The following is a 19,589-nucleotide window of genomic DNA, read 5'->3' as shown; positions in this document are numbered from 1 at the left end:
CACAGAGCCGAGAGTAGAATTTTGTACTCACTTGAAATTTTTCATTGCATTGTGGTGTTGTAGACTAGTCTAGGAAGGATACTTGTATTGTCCCTAAACAAAATCAATAGGGGAGCTTTTTGAGCTGCGTACTTCAAGGCTTCACTGTATTTTCATGCGCAATGATGCACCTGGCCTTGTTCTTGTGGATTCATATAGAACATTTATGCAGCTTTGAATGCTTTAATGTGTGGTATGATTGCTAGTTAGCCTATTGCAGATCTGGACAAACTATCCACCTACGACTATTGTCACTATGAATGGTGGATGGAGGGCAGGATAGAACAGACTGGTAGACTATATTGGCCTGTGGTATAGTAAAGGTTAGTGCGCGGAAAAGCGGAGTGCACAAGGGAAGTACCAAAACAGTACCAAGTACCGCCCCCCTCCCGTAAATTTCGATCTGTCCTTAAATGACTAAGTCGGATGTTGAGGTCCTGGACTGGAGTGGTTACACGTGGTCTGCAGTTGTGAAGCTGGTTGGACGATTCACTAAAACGACGTTGGAGGCAGCTTACGGCAGAGAAATGAACATTCAATTCTCTGGCAACAGCTCTGGTGGACATTCCTGCTGTCAGCATGCCAATTGCATGCTCACTCAAAACTTGAGACATCTGTGACATTGTGTTGTGTGACAAAACTGCACGTTTAGAGTGATCTTTTATTGTCCCCAGCACAAGGTGCACCTGTGTAATGATCATGCTGTTTTTAATAAGCTTCTTGATATGCCACACCTTTCAGGTGGATGGACTATCCTGTCAAAGGAGAAATGCTCACTAACAGGAATGTAAACATATTTGCGCAAAACATTTGAGAGAAATAAGCTTTTTGTGTATATGGAAAGTTTCTGTGATCTTTTATTTCAGCTCATGAAACATGGGACCAACACTTTACATGTTGCGTTTAATGTGTATATTTATGTTGTATCATAATACAGAGAAAAAGAGACCTAGGTCTCAATATGTCTTCACTGTTTAATAAAGGTTAAATAAAATATACAGTGTATTGTTTTTTCACTGTCTTTGGACTAGTACTGAAACGCCCACTCCCAATCAATCGATCGCTCGGTGCTCGTTTGAGCGTCCTGGAACCAATAGCTGTGTCTTTGGCTGTGTTGTTTTTCCTGGCTGGTTGTCTGTGGGACAGGAGGAACGCTAGCTAGCATTCTGTTCAAATTCGGCTAACGTACGCCTGTGATTATCTGATCGAAGTAATGAATTTACTACCATCAAATGCACATGGGAACGGACTCTTGTACGCGGGATTCAACCAGGATCATGGTGAGAAATTGTTTCTTCATCGAAATCGTCTTTGGTTGACAGTTCTGTCGTCGATGCCACGCTACCGACGACGTGTTGAGGCCGGGGGTTAACTTTAAACGTTAGTCAGCCTTCGGTAGCTAGCTCGCTAGTTCTCTAGCCATATTAAGTTGTTGTGAAATCGTGATTGGATTGTCATTTGAGCAAACGAAATAATATTACATGTAACAATTTAGATGTAACATCATGACCAGAGCGAGCTAAATGTTATGGATGTGTTAGGCTCTCCCATTTGTGGACAATATAATTTTAGCACTAATGTTGTCTGATGTAAAATAAACATCTGCTAAACTTTCGTTAAATGTATGTTGTAAATAGCCAACATAACGTTACTATTCACTTTACCGTATATACTTGCAGGGTTGTCAAATGTCCTCATCTTTAGCGCCTCTGTCGTTAACAAGCTAACTATCTTAGCGACATAGTAACGGTATAGTACAGATGGTTATAACAAAGATGTTAGAACGTTCCCCTTTTATCTGTAGTTATAACGTTAGTTTGACAACTGCTAAACTACTAAATAGTTTACATCAAAAGATGGCTAGGTATTTATTTTTTATTTAACCTTTATTTAACTAGGCAGCTCAAGTTGTGAGGGTGGGTGGGTCTAGGTGGCCCTAGCCAGCTTTTCTTCACTGAGCAGTGAATGAATGGGTCTCCTTCCAAACAAATAAATTACTGGTAGCTAATATTCAAACACTCTGTTCAATGCCCACTGTGTGTGCATTCCTCACATGCAGCATCTGGTTACTGGAGCAGTAGGACAAACTTCAACTTGGATAGGATAGAGAGAAAGAACAGGAACAGATAGGAGGCTGAATGGAAACATAGTCTGTCCTTAGTTGACCTTCCATATAATCATGATGTCTTCGAAGACAGACACACATTCTGGCACAAAAGCAATTATCTTGGGTTGTTCATACACTGTGAATTTGTTTGGACCAAGCTTCGATCAGGGTTGTTCTAACCAGTGGTATTTTCTGTTCTCCTTCCAGGATGCTTTGCTTGCGGAATGGAGAATGGGTTTAGGGTGTACAACGCAGACCCACTCAAAGAGAAAGAAAAACAAGGTAAATATATGTCAAGATAATGACTGTATGAAACATAAAATCATAATTGTCTATAAAAAAAAAATCATGATTCATCATAATGTGGTTTTTCCACAGTTTACTATTGATCAAAAGTTATGGGGTAAGCATTTTATTGATATGTAAAGAAACTAAGTGTGTGAGTAGCAGTGCTTGCAGTAAATCGAGGCCATTTTGCTGCATACCGGGGCCACAGCATTGTGACAGCGAGAGCCAAGGTACTTCCTTCCTGTTCCTGCTGTGTGTGAGACGAGATGGATCTGTCTGTGGCTGGATTGGTACTCTAGTTGGATGAGGAGGGCTATATGAGAAAGTTAATCATTCCGCCACTGATCCCTGCACATGTGACTCCTCACTCCGCACATAACCTGTTCCAAAGTCACTATAGGAAACGACGGCTTACTGTACTGTCTTTAGTACTGTAGGGAAATTATTATTTAACATTTTTTAAATGTAACCTTTATTTAACTAGGCAAGTCAGTTAGAACAAATTCTTATTTACAATGACGTCCTACCTCGGGCAAACCCGGACGACGCTGGGCCAATTGTGCACTGACCTATGGGACTCCCAATCACGGCCGGTTGTGATACAGCCTGGATTCGAACCAGGGTGTCTGTAGTGACGCCTCTAGCACTGAAATGCAATGCCTTAGAACGCTGCGCCGCACCACTCGGGAGCCCATAGGCCAGGGATAACCTGGTCTTGTTGGGTTGCTTTTTCTGTTCATTGTCCAACCTTTACCTATGTGTGCAGGTGCTAGGATATTGGGTTTCTGTGAGGCATCATGCATGCTGGGAAGGCTTGTTTTAATATGCAGATGGAATGAGTTGTCTGCAATTTACTGTCTGGTACTTTCTTGAAAACGAGTAAAACCTTTGAGATATTAAAACTATTTAAATGCTCCTGATCAGGAGTGTATCTTTCTAGTAACAGTTTAGAGATCTTGTCGGAATAATATTTTGGATAATTGTGGTTTTTGAGGCAACATCCTTGATTCTCATTGGCTCAGTTCACTCGGCACCTGCCAGATTGACAGCATAATGGCCAATAAGGTGGTTCTGTGTGTGTCTTCCAGAGTTCATGGAGGGTGGGGTCAGCCATGTGGAGATGCTGTTCAGGTGTAACTACCTAGCACTGGTCGGAGGAGGGAAGAAGCCCAAATACCCACCTAACAAAGGTATGGTTACTGTGTGTGTGGAGCATGTGTTGAACTTGCCTGTATCTATGTACTATGAGCATAAGAAATAATATATTTTGGAACCCTCAAAATAACCTTTTTTTTTATCTGTTTGAAATGTGTCCCTTGCAATTATCTCAATAGTGGTAGACTTTTCCATCAGATTGACCGTGTCCAGTTATTTCTTTACATTTGGTCTGAAACTAGAGACAAACGGCATTATCTCACATTAGTCTTCTTGACTGTTGTTAATTCCCACCATGTCCTCTGATGTTTTCCTCTAGTGATGATCTGGGATGACCTGAAGAAAAAGACGGTTATAGAAATTGAGTTCTCCACGGAGGTCAAAGCAGTGAAGCTTCGAAGGGACAGGTACGAACACTTGCCACGTGTTTCTTCTTCCCTCGGGGTGTTTCTATCAACAGTGTTGAGTGCCAATACAACCACACATTGGCCGTTTCTCAATATGCGTACCACTGTGCTCCCGAGTGCATTCTCCGAAGACGTTTTCCTGAGTACGTTCTTGTGTGGACGAGAGTGTGAAGAATGCATAAAACATTCCATTTGAGAAGCACTCACACTCCCCCTACTGTATTACCTCACGCTGCACCTCCCCCTACTGTATTACCTCACGCTGCACCTCCCCATTCACTGAACCTTCTTCCAGACAGAACAATGGCAACAATAGAGACCAAACAAGATATACACAAAGCAAACGTTTTACTTCATAATTATCAGCTAGATATGTGAATCGTAATAATCTAGCTAGCCAGCTAGTTAAACAGGCAAAAATGACCTAAAACTTCGTTTTTGGACAGTAGATGTACATTTTTCGTGGCTAGCTAGCTAGCCCTATTGAACTATGGACTTACCCATTCACTGAACCGTCTTCCAGCCAGGACAATAGCGTCGAAACAAGACACAGTACCAGTCATAAGTTTGGACACACCTACCCATTAAAGGGTTTTTCTTTATTTTTTACTATTTTCTACATTGCAGAATAATAGTGAAGACATCAAAACTATGAAATTACCCATATGGAATAATGTAGAATCAAAAAAGTGTTAAACAAATCAAAATATATTTTATATTTGAGAATCTTCAAAGTAGCCACCCTTTGCCTTGATGACAGCTTTGCACACTCTTGGCATTCTCTCAACCAGCTTCATGAGGAATGCTTTTCCAACATTCTTGAAGGAGTTCCCACATACGCTGAGCATTTGTTGGCTGCTTTTCCTTCAATCTGTGTTCCAACTCTTCCCAAACCATCTCAATTGGATTGAGTTCGGGTGATTGTGGAGGCCAGGTCATTTGATGCAGCACTCCATCACTCTCCTTCTTGATCAAATAGGCCTTACACAGCCTGGAGGTGTTTTGGGTCATTGTCCTGTTGAAAATGATTGTCCCATTAAGCCTTTACCACATGGGATGGCGTATCGCTGCAGAATGCTGTGATTGCCATGCGGATTAAGTGTGCCTTCAGTTCTAAATCACTGACAATTTCACCAGCAAAGCACCCCCACACCATCACACCCCCTCCTCCATGCTTCATGGTGGGAACCACACATGCAGAGATCATCCGTTCATTTACTCAGTGTCTCACTAAGACACAGCAGTTGGAACCAAAAATCTCAAATTTGGACCAAAGGACATATTTCCACCGGTCTAATGTCCATTGCTCGTGTTTCTTGGCCCAAGCAAGTCTCTTCTTATTGGTGTCTTTTAGTAGTGGTTTCTTTGCAGCAATTTTACCATGAAGGCCTGATTCATGCAGTCTCTGAACAGTTGATGTTGAGATGTGTTTGTTACTTGAACTCTGAAGCATTTATTTGGACTTCAATCTGAGGTGCAGTTAACTCTAATGAACTTGTCCTTTGCAGCAGAGGTAACTCTGGGTCTTCCTTTCCTGTGGCAGTCCTCATGAGAGCCAGTTTCATCATAGCGCTTGATGGTTTTTGCGACTGCACTTGGAGAAACTTTCAAAGTAATGATGGACTGTCGTTTCTCTTTGCTTTTTTGAGCTGTTCTTGCCATAATATGGACTGAGACCTATTTGGTAAAAGACTATCTTCTGTATACCACCTCTACGTTTTCACAACAGAACTGATTGGCTTAAACACATTAAGAAGGAAAGAAATTCCACAAATTCACTTTTAACAAGGCACACATGTTAATTGAAATGCATTCCAAGTGACCACCTCATGAAGCTGGTTGAGAGAATGCCCAAGGGTGGCTGATTTGAATAATCTCAAATATATAATATATTTAGATTTGTTTAACACTTTTTTGGTTACTACATGATTCCATATATGTTATTTTATAGTTTTGATGTTTTCACTATTATTCTACAATGTCGAAAATAGTCAAAATAAAGAAAAACCCTTGAATGAATAGGTGTGTCCAAACTTGGTACTGTATATACTTCATAACAATCAGCTAGCTATATGTGAATTGTAATAATGTAGCCAACCAGATAGTTTAACAGGCAAAATGACCTAAAACTAATATTATGCAAGATACATGTCAAACCTTCGTTGGAAGCTAGCTAACAATTCTTGACTTATTATGGGCTTGTGATCTACGCTACGTAGGCAGGTAAACATGTCAAAATTAACACAGCATATATTTATTAAGGTATCAAGATAAAATATTATAGTCAGGCAACATATGAGATATGAATAGGCAACATTTTCATTCCGAAGTTGGAGTTTATTTGCACTTGCTTCATCCTCCATTGATTTCAATACATTTTGCGTTGTTTTTACGGGGTTGTGTCATATTTCTTTGCATACTTTCCATTGGAGCTTGCATCGATGCATGCTTCAAAATATGTACAAACGGAGAACGCATTCGAGAAGTGCCCTCGTTCTCCGTTTTCATATACTTTAATGTGGACTCATACTCCAACCCTCCCGTGCTCCAATTTGCGTGCTCAGAGCACAGTAGTAAGGATTTTGAGAAATACCCATTGACTCAAATGTACTCACATTTTAGTAAGAATTTAGTACTACTTTAACTCCCTGTTTAAGACCAATTAGGAATGCAGTCGTTGTGTTTCATCATCAATGGCACACAGCGATCATGTAAGCATTGCTTACACTCGTCAGCATTTCACTGTTAGTCTACACCTGTTGTTTTACGAAGCATCTGACGAATAAAGTATAATTTAGTTCGATCTGGTTGGAAGTACTGCAGGGCACTGTATTGGGAGTCAAATGAGATATGTAGCTTTAGTTACAGGACAGAGAGGGTGGGAGATGGTACCAGCATTTACATTTTTACATTTTAGTCATTTAGCAGACGCTCTTATCCAGAGTGACTTACAGGAACAGTTAGGGTTAAGTGCCTTGCTCAAGGGCACATCAACAGATTTTTCACCTAGTTGGCTCGTGGAATCGAACCAGCAACATTTCGGTTACTGACCCAACGCTCTTAACCACTAGACTACCTGCTGCCTGTAATAGTACAGTAATAGCAGGCTGGGATTGCACTCCCTCTTCTTAGGCCCAGAACCTGTTGGATTGTCATTACATAGTAACTGGTTGGTAATTATACAGTACTAGGTCCCAATGCAGTAATGGTATACATTTACATTTAAGTCATTTAGCAGACGCTCTTATCCAGAGCGACTTACAAATTGGGGCATTCACCTTATGATATCCAGTGGAACAACCACTTTACAATAGTGCATCTAAATCTTTTAAGGGGGGGGGTAGAAGGATTACTTTATCCTATCCTAGGTATTCCTTAAAGAGGTAGGGTTTCAGGTGTCTCCGGAAGGTGGTGACTGACTCCGCTGTCCTGGCGTCGTGAGGGAGCTTGTTCCACCATTGGGGTGCCAGAGCAGCGAACAGTTTTGACTGGGCTGAGCGGGAACTGTGCTTCCTCAGAGGTAGGGGGGCCAGCAGGCCAGAGGTGGATGAACGCAGTGCCCTTGTTTGGGTGTAGGGCCTGATCAGAGCCTGAAGGTATGGAGGTGCCGTTCCCTTCACAGCTCCGTAGGCAATCACCATGGTCTTGTAGCGGATGCGAGCTTCAACTGGAAGCCAGTGGAGAAAGCGGAGGAGCGGGGTGACGTGAGAGAACTTGGGAAGGTTGAACACCAGACGGGCTGCGGCGTTCTGGATGAGTTGTAGGGGTTTAATGGCACAGGCAGGGAGCCCAGCCAACAGCGAGTTGCAGTAATCCAGACGGGAGATGACAAGTGCCTGGATTAGGACCTGCGCCGCTTCCTGTGTGAGGCAGGGTCGTACTCTGCGAATGTTGTAGAGCATGAACCTACAGGATCGGGTCACTGCCTTGATGTTAGTGGAGAACGACAGGGTGTTGTCCAGGATCACGCCAAGGTTCTTAGCACTCTGGGAGGAGGACACAAGGGAGTTGTCAACCGTGATGGCGAGATCATGGAACGGGCAGTCCTTCCCCGGGAGGAAGAGCAGCTCCATCTTGCCGAGGTTTAGCTTGAGCTGGTGATCTGTCATCCACACTGATATGTCTGACAGACATGCAGAGATGCGATTCGCCGCCTGGTTATCAGAAGGGGGAAAGGAGAAGATTAATTGTGTGTCGTCTGCATAGCAATGATAGGAAAGAGCATGTGAAGATATGACAGAGCCAAGTGACTTGGTGTATAGCGAGAATAGGAGAGGTATAACACTGTATAGATCCTAGTTTCTTTTAGAGAGGACTACTCTGCCTGAAAAGGCAATGACTGTTAAGATGTTCACCTTTTAGGTAACGTTAAAGGGGAAGGTTAGAAGGTAGTATGTCGGTGTCAGGAGTAGTCAAATCAAATTTTATTTGTCACTTGCACATGTTTAGCAGATGTTATTGCGGGTGTAGTGAAATGCTTGTGTTCCTAGCTCCAACAGTGCTGTAGTATCTAACAATTCACAACAATACACACAAATCTAAAAGTAAAAGAATGGTATTAAGAAATATATAAATATTAGGACGAGCAATGTCGGAGTGGCATTGACTAAAATACAGTATATACATACGAAATGAGTAAAGCCAATGTTTTCATACCAGTTTTTCCCCATTGGATTGCTGTATGTTAGTGGGCCAGAAATCTTTAGCCTAATGTCTGTATCTCTCTTATGTCCTCAGGATCGTTGTGGTCCTGGACTCAATGATCAAAGTGTTCACGTTCACCCACAACCCTCATCAGCTGCATGTGTTTGAGACCTGCTATAACCCCAAAGGTCAGTACTACAATACAGACGGACCGACTACTGTCTACTGCAGCTGCCAGATTCCTAAACCAGGCTGCTAAATACAATATTAGACATGCTCATAATTGAAGTAAACAAACAATCTTCACAACAGTGTTATATGGGTGTAATGTGTAGCTTCTCCTCTCATCTCTCTCTCCCTCCCTCTCTCTCTCCCCCTCTCCCTCCATTTTAATACACTCTCCCTCCATTTTAATACACTCTCCCTCCATTTTAATATACTCTCCCCAGGTCTGTGTGTGCTGTGTCCCAACAGTAACAACTCTCTCCTGGCGTTCCCGGGCACCCACTCTGGGCATGTGCAGATCGTGGACCTGGCCAACACAGAGAAGCCTCCAGTGGACATCCCCGCCCATGAGGGGGCGCTGTGCTGCATCGCCCTCAACCTGCAGGGAACCAGGATCGCCACCGCCTCCGAGAAAGTAATACAACCCCTTTTAAAAATACTCATTGGCTAAAGGGACATTCCACAGTAACAGAGTGACACTGAGACTCTGATTTTTTACTTTAAAATGTATGTCAAACAAAAACCAATGATTACAAAGTTAAACAAACCATACAACTCTATGAACAAGGAATACTTTTAACTATTTCCACTGCAAATTGTACAAAACACATTTACTTGAAGAACACTGCAGATGCAAAGTTTGGTAACAGAATGACGGCACAAACAACACCAACCGTCATTCTGTTACCAAACTTTGCATTTGAACTGTTAAAGTAAATGTTTTTTGTAAAATGTTCAGTGGAAATAGTTAAGTATTTTAATTTTATTTCCCCTTTATTTACATTTTTACATTTAAGTCATTTAGCAGACGCTCTTATCCAGAGCGACTTACAAATTGGTGCATTCACCTTATAATATCCAGTGGAACAACCACTTTACAATAGTGCATCTAAATCTTTTAAGGGGGGGTTAGAAGGATTACTTTATCCTATCCCAGGTATTCCTTAAAGAGGTGGGGTTTCAGGTGTCTCCGGAAGGTGGTGACTGACTCCGCTGTCCTGGCGTCGTGAGGGACCTTGTTCCACCATTGGGGTGCCAGAGCAGCGAACAGTTTTGACTGGGGTAGGCAAGTTGAGAACAAGAGGAATTGGCTTTGGGGATGACCAGTGAGATATACCTGCTGCTGCTATGGTTTACCAGTGAGCTGAGATTAGGCGGGGCTTTACCTAGCAAAGACTTATAGATGACCTGGAGCCAGTAGGTTTGGCGACGAATATAAAGCGAGGGCCAGCCAACGAGAGCATACAGGTCGCAGTGGTGGGTAGTATAGGGGGCTTTGGTGACAAAACGGATGGCTCTGTGATAGACTGCATCCAATTTGCTGAGTAGAGTGTTGGAAGCTATTTTGTAAATGACATCGCCGAAGTCAAGGATCGGCAGGATAGTCAGTTTTACGAGGGCATGTTTGGCAGCATGAGTGAAGGATGCTTTGTTGCGAAATAGGAAGCCGATTCTAGATTTAATTTTGGATTGGAGATGTGAGTCTGGAAGGAGAGTTTACAGTCTAACCAGACATTTAAGTATTTGTAGTTGTCCACATATTCTAAGTCATAACCGTCCAGAGTAGTGATGCTGGACGGGCGGGCAGGTGCGGGCAGCGATCGGTTGAAGAGCATGCATTTACAGAATGATGTCGTCTGCGTAGAGGTGGATCAGAGAATCATCAGCAGCAAGAGCGACATCATTGATGTATACAGGGAAAAGAGTCGGCCCGAGAATTTAACCCTGTGGCACCCCCATAGAGACTGCCAGAGGTCTGGACAACAGGCCCTCCGATTTGACACACTGAACTCTGTCTGAGAAGTAGTTGGTGAACCAGGCGAGGCAGTCATTTGAGAAACCAAGGTTGTTGAGTCTGCCGATAAGAATGTGGTGATTGACAGAGTCGAAAGCCTTGGCCAGGTCGATGAATACAGCTGCACAGTATTGTCTCTTATCGATGGCGGTTATGATATCGTTTAGGACCTTGAGCGTGGCTGAGGTGCACCCATGACCAGCTCGGAAACCAGATTGCATAGCGGAGAGGGTACGGTGGGATTCGAAATGGTCAGTGATCTGTTTGTTGACTTGGCTTTCGAAGACCTTAGAAAGGCAGCGTAGGACAGATATAGGTCTGTAGCAGTTTGGGTCTAGAGTGTCTCCCCTTTGAAGAGGGGGATGACCTCGGCAGCTTTCCAATCTTTGGGGATCTCAGACGATACGAAAGAGAGGTTGAACAGGCTAGTAATAGGGGTTGCAACAATTTTGGCAGATAATTTTAGAAAGAGAGGGTCCAGATTGTCTAGTCCGTCTGATTTGTAAGGGTCCAGATTTTACAGCTCTTTCAGAACATCTGGTATCTGGATTTGGGTGAAGGAGAAATGGGGGAAGCTTGGGCAAGATGCTGTGGGGGGGTGCAGGGCTTTTGACCGGGGTAGGTGTAGCCAGGTGGAAAGCATGGCCAGCCGTAGAAAAATGCTTATTGAAATTCTCAATTATCGTGGATTTATCGGTGGTGACAGTGTTTCCTAGCCTCAGTACAGTGGGCAGCTGGGAGGAGGTGCTCTTATTCTCGATGGACTTTACAATGTCCCAGAACATTTTGTAGTTTGTGCTACAAGATGCACATTTCTGTTTGAAAAAGCTAGCCTTTGCTTTCCTAACTTCCTGTGTATATTGGTTCTTAACTTCCCTAAAATGTTGCATATCGCGGGGGCTATTCGATGCTAATGCAGTATGCCAAGGATGTTTTTGTGCTGGTCAAGGGCAGTCAGGTCTGGAGTGAACCAAGGGCTATATCTGTTCCTGGTTCTACATTTTTTTGAATGGGGCATGCTTATTTAAGATGGTGAGGAAAGCACCTTTAAAGAATAACCAGGCGTTCTCTACTGACAGAATGAGGTCAATATCCTTCCAGGATACCCGGGCCAGGTCGATTAGAAAGGCCTGCTCACTGAAGTGTTTTACGGAGCGTTTGACAGTGATGAGGGGTGGTCGTTTGACCGCAGACCCATTACGTACGCAGGCAATGAGGCAGTAATCGCTGAGATCCTGGTTGAAGACAGCAGATGTGTATTTGGAGGGCAGGTTGGTTAGGATGTTTTCTATGAGGGTGCCCGTGTTTACGGATTTGGGGTTGTACCTGGTAGGTTCATTGATAATTTGTGTGAAATTAAGGGCATCAGGCTTAGATTGTAGGATGGCCGGGGTGTTAACCATGTCCCTGTTTAGGTCACCTAACAGTACGAGCTGGACTCTGAAGATAGATGGGGGGGCAATCAATTCACATATGGTGTCCAGGGCACAGCTGGGGGCAGAAGGTGGTCTATAGCAAGCGGCAAAGGTGAGAGACTTGTTTCTGGAAAGGTGGATTTTTAAAAGTAGAAGCTCAAATTGTGCACAGACCTGGATAGTAAGATAGAACTCTGCAGGCTATCTCTGCAGTAGATTGCAACTCCGCCCCCTTTGGCAGTTCTAACCAAAACAGCAATGGACAAGGCATATTGATATTAGGGAGAGGCTTGCGTAGCCGAGTGATCATAGGGTCCAGTGAATAGCTAGTCGGGCTGGAGACACGGCGATTCAGACAGCTAGCAGGCCGGGGCTAGCAGAAGGGCCTTAGAGGGACGTCGCGATGGAAGAAGTCTGTTGTAGCCCCCTCGTGCGGTTTCGTCTGCAGACCAGTTGTGATGGATCAGCAGGGCTCTGTGTAATAAAAGGGTCTAGGCCAATTGGCAAAATAGGTATAGTAGCCCAAGAAATTGGCTGATGGCCTCTTCAGCTAACAGTCCGATATACTCTAGACAGCTAGTGGGCCGCGGCTAGCAGATGGGCATTCAGGGGACGTCGCGACGGAGGAGCCTGTTGAAAAACCCCCTCGGGCGGATTACATCGGTAGTCCAGTCGTGCTGAATCGGCGGGGCTCCGTATCGGCAGTAAAAGGGGTCCAGGCCATTTGGCAAAATAGGTATTGTAGCCCAAGGAGTGGCTGATGGACCTCTTCAGCTAGCCGGGAGATGGGCCTAGCATAGGCTAGCTCCAGGCTAATTGGTGTTTGCTTCGGGACAGAGACGTTAGCCAGGAGTAGTCACTTGGATAGCAGTTAGCTAGCTGCGATGATCCAGGTGAAAAGGTTCAGAGCTTGCGGTAGGAATCTGGAGATATGGAGAAGAAGAAGTCCGATATGCTCTGGGTTGAATCGCGCTGTGCAGACTGGCAGGAGTTGTCCGGGCTAAAGGTTAGCTGATGACCGCTAGCTGACTACTAGCTAGTAGCTAGTTAGCTGGCTAGCTTCTGTTGGGGGTTCCAGTTCTAAAGTAAAGAAAATAGCAGATCCATACCATATTGGGTGAGACGGGTTGCAGGAGAGTAAGTTGAGGTTAAGAAAATATAAAATATATGCGAAGAAAAAATATATAAAAAGATATATACACGGGACACGACAAGACGAAGACAAAGACGCCTGACTGCTACGCCATCTTGGATTCAAGTTCTCACCAGTCGATAGTCCTTGTTCATAGAGTTGTATGGTTTGTTTAACTTTGCAATCATTGGTTTTTGTTTGACATACTCTTTTTTTTTTTTTTTTACTTTAAAATGTATGTGTCACTCAACGTTGAATTGCTCTTAACCCTTTTATCACTACTTCTGGGCTTAGACGGTACCTTTTGTCTCTACAACTGGTTGTCATGGTTGCTTGTAGACGAGGCGCAACCAACTCCCAACTGGTTGTCATGGTTGCTTGTAGATGAGGCGCAACCAACTCCCAACTGGTTGTCATGGTTGCTTGTAGACGAGGCGCAACCAACTCCCAACTGGTTGTCATGGTTGCTTGTAGACGAGGCGCAACCAACTCCCAACTGGTTGTCATGGTTGCTTGTAGACGAGGCGTAACCATCTCCCAACACCGTGTCTCTGTTTATTTCTCTCCAGGGGACCCTGATCAGAATATTTGACACCATGGCAGGTCACCTGATTCAGGAGTTGAGGCGAGGGTCACAGGCCGCTAACATCTACTGGTGAGAACAACCAACCAACCTGGGTCTCTTCTTCACCTCATATTAGATGTGACAAATGAACTAATGTTTCCATTTTGAGTCATTTAACCCTCTGTTCCCCCTTCCCCAGCATCAACTTCAACCAGGACGCGTCCCTCATCTGTCTGTCTAGTGACCATGGTACAGTCCACATATTTGCTGCAGAGGACCCCAAGAGGAACAAACAGTCCAGGTCTGTCTGATTTGATTTGTCTGAGACAAACGTTTCAACTTTTTATGCACTTTGTGACTGGAACTCTTAAAAGGTCCAAATACTGCAACATTGATCGTAGATTAAAGTACTGCCTTGGTGCCAGTGGTGATAAAGCTCTCTTTGAGAGAGCTATCTATATTATTGACGGTTCAATAAGAGTAACTTTGAAGTGAGCACATTTCGTTTTTCAATGTTAATCTTTAAACCAGCCACCATTCCAAACCCATTCCCGAATCCTTGTTTTGTTTCCTATAAATTCAAAACCCATCCCTGAATCATTGTTGTTTCCTTTTATCCTTAGCTTAGCCTCGGCCAGTTTCCTTCCTAAGTACTTCAGCTCCAAGTGGAGCTTCTCCAAGTTCCAGGTTCCATCAAATTCGCCGTGTGTGTGTGCCTTCGGAACAGAACCCAACTCTGTCATAGGTGAGTTGTGTGTGTGTGTGGTAGTATTGCTCTCTGTGTACATGTTTGCGTTGGCACACCTCTGGAACAGAGCCCAGTGCAGTCATAAATTAGTCATACTCCAGCTACTTCCTGCTTCCTGTCCAGTGTCTATAAACGCATTCAGCTTGACATTTCTTCCATGTTGACTCATTTTATTGTTGACCTGACACTACTTATTTGATTGTTTTATTGTTGACACCATTTTAGACTTTGAGCAGGAAACTGTGTTCTTACATTTGTGGATACATTCTCTTATTGGGGGGACTCTCGCTCTCTCTCGCTCTCTCTCGCTCTCTCTCTCTCTCTCGCTCTCTCTCGCTCTCTCCACAGCCATTTGTGCTGACGGCAGCTACTACAAGTTCCTGTTCAACCCGAAGGGGGAGTGTTCCCGAGACGTCTATGCCCAGTTCCTGGAGATGACTGATGAGAAGATCTGACCTTTAACCCAGACTCCTCCTGCGGACAGACAGACGTGTGTTTATTTTCTAGAGCAGGAGGACAAGGGGGAGATGGACAGAAGGAGGAGGTTAGGTGTCTCTGCGCACCCAGTGCTGATTGATAGACTCTCAATGGAGGGAAGGAGAGAGGGAGACCGCCTCAGAAACGACCGAAGACGGATGGAGGGAGTGATGAATGAAGTCAATGTCCTCTCTGACACAAACTACTTAGAGACCATCCTTGAACAACTAGCGAAGGACAGACAGATGGACAGACTGTCACCTGGACCTTGTTGTCCTGCTACTCTGAGAACCAAACAGGGAAATGTATTTTTGTTGCTTTTTAAAGATGTCTTCCGTGGAATTTACAATGATCGGTCGATTATTCTGGTTGTTTTTTTTAAAGGCGTATAGCGTTGATTCCAATGGGTAGATACATAGAAAAATAAATCTTGTAAACTAACACCACCTAATCTAACTATAGGGAGTGCCTCTGAGCTGAATCAATATTGGAGTGTGTATATACTCGCATATGTGCCTTCAGGAAGTATTCATAACCCTTGACTTATTCCTCATTTTGTTGTTACAGCCTGAATTCAAAATTGATTAAATATATACTTTTTTTTTTGCACACATCTACACACAATACCTCATAATGACTAAGTGAAAACATGTTTTTAGAAATGTTTGCAAATATATATATAAAATGAAATGCAGACATATCTAATTTATGTAAGTATTCACACCCTTGAGTCAATACTTTGTAAAAGCACCTTTGACAGTGATTACAGCTGTGAGTCTGTCTGGGCAAGTCTCTAAGAGTTTTCCACACCTGGATTGTGCAACATTTGCCCATTATTCTCATCAAAATGTTTCAAGCTCTAAAATTGGTTGTTGATTGTTGCTAGACAACCATTTTCATGTCTTGCCATAGATTTTCAAGTAGATTTAAGTCAAAACACCAACTCAGCCACTCAGTAACATTCACTGTCTTCTTGGTAAGCAACTCCAGTGTAGATTTGGCCATGTGTTTTGGGTTATTGTCCTGCTGAAAGGTGAATTCATCTCCGAGTGTCTGCTGGAAAGCAGACTGAACCAGTTTTCCTCTGGGATTTTGCCTGTGCTTAGCTCTATTTTGTAAATGTTTTTATACTGAAAAACTCCCCTGTCCTTAACAATTACAATCATAGTCATAACATGATGCAGCCACCACTATGCTTGAAAATATGGAGAGTGGTACTCATTAATGTTTGGCGCAAATCCAACACTTTGTATTCAGGAGAAAGATGTAATTGCTTTGCCACATGTTTTGCAGTATTAGTTTAGTGTCTTGTTACAAACAGGATGTATGTTTTTGGAATATTTGTATTATCTACAGGCTTACATCTTTTCACTCTTTCAATTAGGTTAGTATTGTGGAGTAACTGCAATGTGTTTGATCCATCCTCAGTGTTCTCATAACACAGCCATTAAACTCTGTAACTGTTTTAAGGTCACTATTGGCCTCATGGTGAAGTCCCTGAGCAGTTTCCTTTCTCTCTGGCAACTGAGTTAGTGACTGGGTGTATTGATACACTATCCAGAGGGTAATTAATGACTTCACCATGCTCAAAGGGATATTCAATGTCTTCTTTTTTTTTTTTTTTTACCCATCTACCAATAGGTGCCCTTCTTTACAAGGCATTGGAAAAACCCCCTGGTCTTTGTGGTTGAATCTGTGTTTTAAATTCACTGCTCAACCTTACAATTATCTGTATGTGTGGGGTACAGAAATGAGGTAGTCATTTCAAAATCATGTTAAACACTTATTGCACACAGAGCGAGTCTATGCAACTTACTATGTGACTTAAGCAAATTTTTACTCCTAAAAGTATTTAGGCTTGCCATAACAAAGTGTTTGAATGCTTATTGACTCAAGACATTTCAGTTTTCATTTGTAAAAAATGTCACTTTCACATTTTGGGGTATTGTGGTTAAGCCAGTGACAAACAAATCTCAATTTAATAAATGTTTTATTCTGGCTGTAACACAAAATGTGGAAAAAATCTAAGGGTATGAATACTTCCTGAAGGCACTGTACATATGCATATTTGGGTGGGATTTCACAAGGTAAGATCTTTGAGTTAGCAAGATGGGTAAACACTTAGAAATAGATCTTTCTTCCTACAGTTAGAGAAATGAGTCACCCATTAAGGGGCGGCAGGTAGCCTAGTGGTTAGAGCATTGGGCCAGTAACCAGAAGTTTGCTGGATCGTATCCCCGAGCTGACAAGGTAAAAGTCTGTCATCCTGCCCCTGGACAAGGCAGGTAACCCACTGTTCCCCAGTAGGCTGTCATTGTAAATAAGAATTTGTTCTTAACTGACTTGCCTAGTTAAATTTAAAAAAGTTCCTATTTTTATATGAGCTTGAAGCTTCAGTTTTGATTTACAGTGGTTTATCTGGTTAACCTCAGGGATTCCTCTTGGTGAAACCTCACCCTGGTAGAGTTTAGCTTTTACTCGCTGTATAAACACAATGAATGCGCCAGACTGAACATAAGTAACTTACTGCATATAGACCGTAGAGAGTAGAAGAACTCTCTCATGATGAATGTTTCGCTTTTCCTGACATTTCATGTTGTAGCTTACTATGTATGTATGTATGTATGTATGTGTAATATTCTTGACGTGAGTCTCGCCCTCCTTGTGGAGAGGGAATATATTAGTTACAACTCTAGTTAGTACCTATAAAGCACTGATTTGGGGCTAGATTCAATCCCATCGCCCCTTTTTGAGCTATGCACCTTTTTTAAAGGCAATGTTTCCGTGTTCGAGGAGACAGCATTCGTGGTAAATGCTGCATATGTCGGCTCAATCGGAAATGAATGTCAATCGCGCTATAATGCAGCTCTTCCGCGGTACGGATTGAATCTAGGCCCAAGTACTTTGATCTTTACATTGAGTTTTGAGCATAATCAAACTCGGAAACTTGATCAGTCTCAGATGATTTTCAATGACGTATATCTTCCTAATTCTTTCAAAGAAACCAATGTTTATCATACATCCGCTCATGAATGAATACAACCGTTTTCCCAGAACTAAGCCTTCCCGGTCATTGTGGAAACTACTGCAATATTCTGCCGTGATCAAAGTGCATTTCCACCCCCTATGCTTACATTTTAAAAATCTGCTTTCAAGATTAAATGAAAGTCTTATGAGTGACACATTCTAGCTGAATTAAACCAAAATCCACTTCCTTGTGTGACTCAATGCGCACCCATTCCTTTTTGGTGAGGTTTAATTGGCTGGTGTAGTTTGCCTCTTGAAGAGATAACTCTCTTCTGCTTGCTCACTAGGGCCAGCTTGAGCAAGCTTCTGCATAAATTATCTGATCTACAGATGATGGTAACATTTGTGGATCTACAAGTATTGACTTTAGAGCCTATCTCATGTTTGTCACAGTATCAGGTCCAGCTTTTTTGCCCATGTATGTGACCTTACAATGCAGTACTACAATGTATTTTTCTGTATCTTTCAGTATATTTCTGATTTGTCCGACGCACATTTCTCTTTCAGTTTGAATTCAATGGGAACCGCTCTCTGAATGCATTTCACTTGTTGCATCCAGCTCTGATTGTACATATGTCAGGGGAATTTAGTCCCTACACACTTCACAATGTGAAGACCCCCCCACACACACACACACAACACTATGCTGCCATTTAACTACATATGGACGCGGCACAAACTCTCCTGTTTATGTGACACATTCAAAATGATTGTAAAATCCTGCATTTAAATTTGTAAATAAAACGTCATGTCCGTATGGACATTTGTACATGACCCGGTGTACTGTGTGCAACTTAAAGGTAGTGTGTAATCTGTTTTAGTATGTTATTGCATCATATGCATTCATAAGGTTACTTTAGTTTAGAAGGAACCATGCTTGGTCTGAAAACAACTACCCAAGCCCTCCCCTACCCAGCTGTTAACCCCCCCTAGCCAGCTGTTAACCCCTCCCCTAGCCTTCTGTTAACCCCTCCCCTAGCCAGCTGTTAACCCCTCCCCTAGCCCTCTGTTAACCCCTCCCCTAGGCAGCTGTTAACCCCTCCCCTAGCCCTCTGTTTACCCCTCCCCTAGCCAGCTGTTAACCCCTCCCCTAGCCCTCTGTTAACCCCTCCCCTAGCCGGCTGTTAACCCCTCCCGTAGCCCTCTGTTAACCCCTCCCCTAGCCCTCTGTTAACCCCTCCCCTAGCCAGCTGTTAACCCCTCCCCTAGCCCTCTGTTAACCCCTCCCCTAGCCAGCTGTTAACCCCTCCTCTAGCCCTCTGTTAACCCCTCCCCTAGCCAGCTGTTAACCCCTCCCCTAGCCGGCTGTTAACCCCTCCCCTAGCCAGCTGTTAACCCCTCCCCTAGCCGGCTGTTAACCCCTCCCCTAGCCAGCTGTTAACCCCTCCCCTAGCCGGCTGTTAACCCCTCCCCTAATATGTTTCTAAACATTAATGGGGAGGCTACCATGATTACAGATAATCCTGCATGTTGCACAAATAAAATCCCCCCATGCCTGCTGACCTCTCACCATAACAAGTGAGGTTGGCATTTTTGTTGGGGGGGGTTATGATATTTGTGCATCT

General features: G+C 43.4%; 1 protein-coding gene across 1 annotated transcript; it reads left to right on the top strand.

Annotated features, from left to right (window-relative positions):
• The first annotated feature begins 1,110 nt into the window (after positions 1–1,110).
• LOC106578867 (WD repeat domain phosphoinositide-interacting protein 3) lies at positions 1,111–18,798 on the top strand. The gene is made up of 10 exons (XM_014158100.2): positions 1,111–1,319; positions 2,354–2,428; positions 3,523–3,624; positions 3,909–3,996; positions 8,734–8,828; positions 9,090–9,280; positions 13,777–13,862; positions 13,972–14,073; positions 14,396–14,517; positions 14,869–18,798. The coding sequence occupies exons 1-10, from the start codon at positions 1,253–1,255 to the stop codon at positions 14,973–14,975; spliced, it is 1,035 nt and encodes a 344-aa protein (XP_014013575.1). The 5' UTR covers positions 1,111–1,252; the 3' UTR covers positions 14,976–18,798.
• The last annotated feature ends 791 nt before the right edge of the window (positions 18,799–19,589 follow it).

Source organism: Salmo salar, chromosome ssa19, assembly GCF_905237065.1.
Source record: "Salmo salar chromosome ssa19, Ssal_v3.1, whole genome shotgun sequence".
Lineage (NCBI taxonomy): Eukaryota > Metazoa > Chordata > Actinopteri > Salmoniformes > Salmonidae > Salmo > Salmo salar.
This window is presented reverse-complemented; position numbering and strand designations above follow the sequence as displayed.